Consider the following 1,245-nt stretch of genomic DNA (forward strand, 5'->3'; position numbering starts at 1 on the left):
TCCGCTTTTGATCCCTTCTTCTATTCTTTCTCCCAACTTGATGATGTCAGAAAATTTATGGTTTTCAATGAACATCAATTTTTCGTAGTATTGCGGGTCCTGAGCTCCGACGAAGAACTTATTCATCTGTTCTTCTTCAAGTGTCGGCCTTACTTTTGCGGCTTCAGACCTCTATCGAGTAACATACTTGGGGAAAGTTTCCATTGGTTACTTCTTGAGATTCTGAATGTAGAAAACGTCTGGTGCATTTTTTGTGTTAAACCTGAACCAATCTATGAAATCCAACGCCATGCTCACCCAATTAACCCACTTTTTTGGGTTTTGACTGATGTACCAAGACAAGGCATCTCCGGTGAGGCTCCTCATGAACAGCTTCATACGAATTCGTTCATACTTGCCAACCCCTACAAGTTTGTCACAATACGTTCTCAAATGCACCTTCGGATCACCAGTTCCGTCGAACATTTTGAACTTAAGAGGTTTGTAACCCTCTGGCAGTTCTACATCTGGCTGAATACACAAATTCTTATAATTCAAATCCTCAATGCCTTTGCCACCTTCGACGCTTTGAACTCTGCCAGTAAGCTTCTTGAGTTCTTCCGCCATATTCTTGATGAACAGGTCCTTCTCGGCAGATTTGGGTATATATAGGGTCTGTTGTGGGGTACGGGGTAAAGTTTCCATATATATGGGATTGCTTTGATGGACTCCAGGAATCTGGGCATAATGGTGGTCATTTGTTGAGCTTTGGGGATCATGGATAGGTTGTGGTGCGTTCTGAGGAGTGTGATAAGTGGTGGTTTGTGGATATTGAGTTGGATGGCGATGGTGTTGTGGAGGGGTAGGTACTGGTGGAGGATTATGATTTTGAGGAGGTGTGGCGTATTGATGAGGCGCTGGAGGATTTTGCGGATTTTGGTTTTGTGTGTTTTGGGGAGGTACCGGGTTTTATGCGTTTGTGTTTTGTTGGTTGATGTCGGGGACATTTAGAGTGAGGGAAAGGTTTGCCAAGTTCCGGACCTGCTCAAGCTCCCCTTGTAGCTCCAATATTTTCTGTTCCAGACGTAGGACCAAATCATTCTGTGCTGGCGTACTCCGGCCGTCTGAAGTTTCAATGTTCTCTGTGTGGGTAGCATTGTCTTTTCTAATACCACTCATATCATCCATTTTTGCTTTTCCTTTATTCCTTGGATCACTTGATGGAGGAGGAGGTGGAGGACCTCTGGATCTAGTGTGATATGCTGA

General features: G+C 44.2%; 1 protein-coding gene across 1 annotated transcript; it reads right to left on the reverse strand.

The window, feature by feature from the left end:
* Positions 1 to 207: 207 nt before the first annotated feature.
* LOC138893130 (uncharacterized) lies at positions 208 to 606 on the reverse strand. The gene has a single exon (XM_070176901.1). It carries the CDS (start codon positions 604 to 606, stop codon positions 208 to 210), a length of 399 nt encoding a protein of 132 aa, XP_070033002.1.
* Between the last annotated feature and the right edge of the window lie 639 nt (positions 607 to 1,245).

The sequence above is a fragment of the Nicotiana tomentosiformis genome, chromosome 5 (assembly GCF_000390325.3).
Source record: "Nicotiana tomentosiformis chromosome 5, ASM39032v3, whole genome shotgun sequence".
Taxonomy (NCBI): Eukaryota; Viridiplantae; Streptophyta; class Magnoliopsida; order Solanales; family Solanaceae; genus Nicotiana; species Nicotiana tomentosiformis.

Bases quoted from the DNA above. Each gene is read 5' to 3' on its own strand.
- LOC138893130 (XM_070176901.1), bottom strand. From the start codon at position 606: ATGGCGGAAGAACTCAAGAAGCTTACTGGCAGAGTTCAAAGCGTCGAA.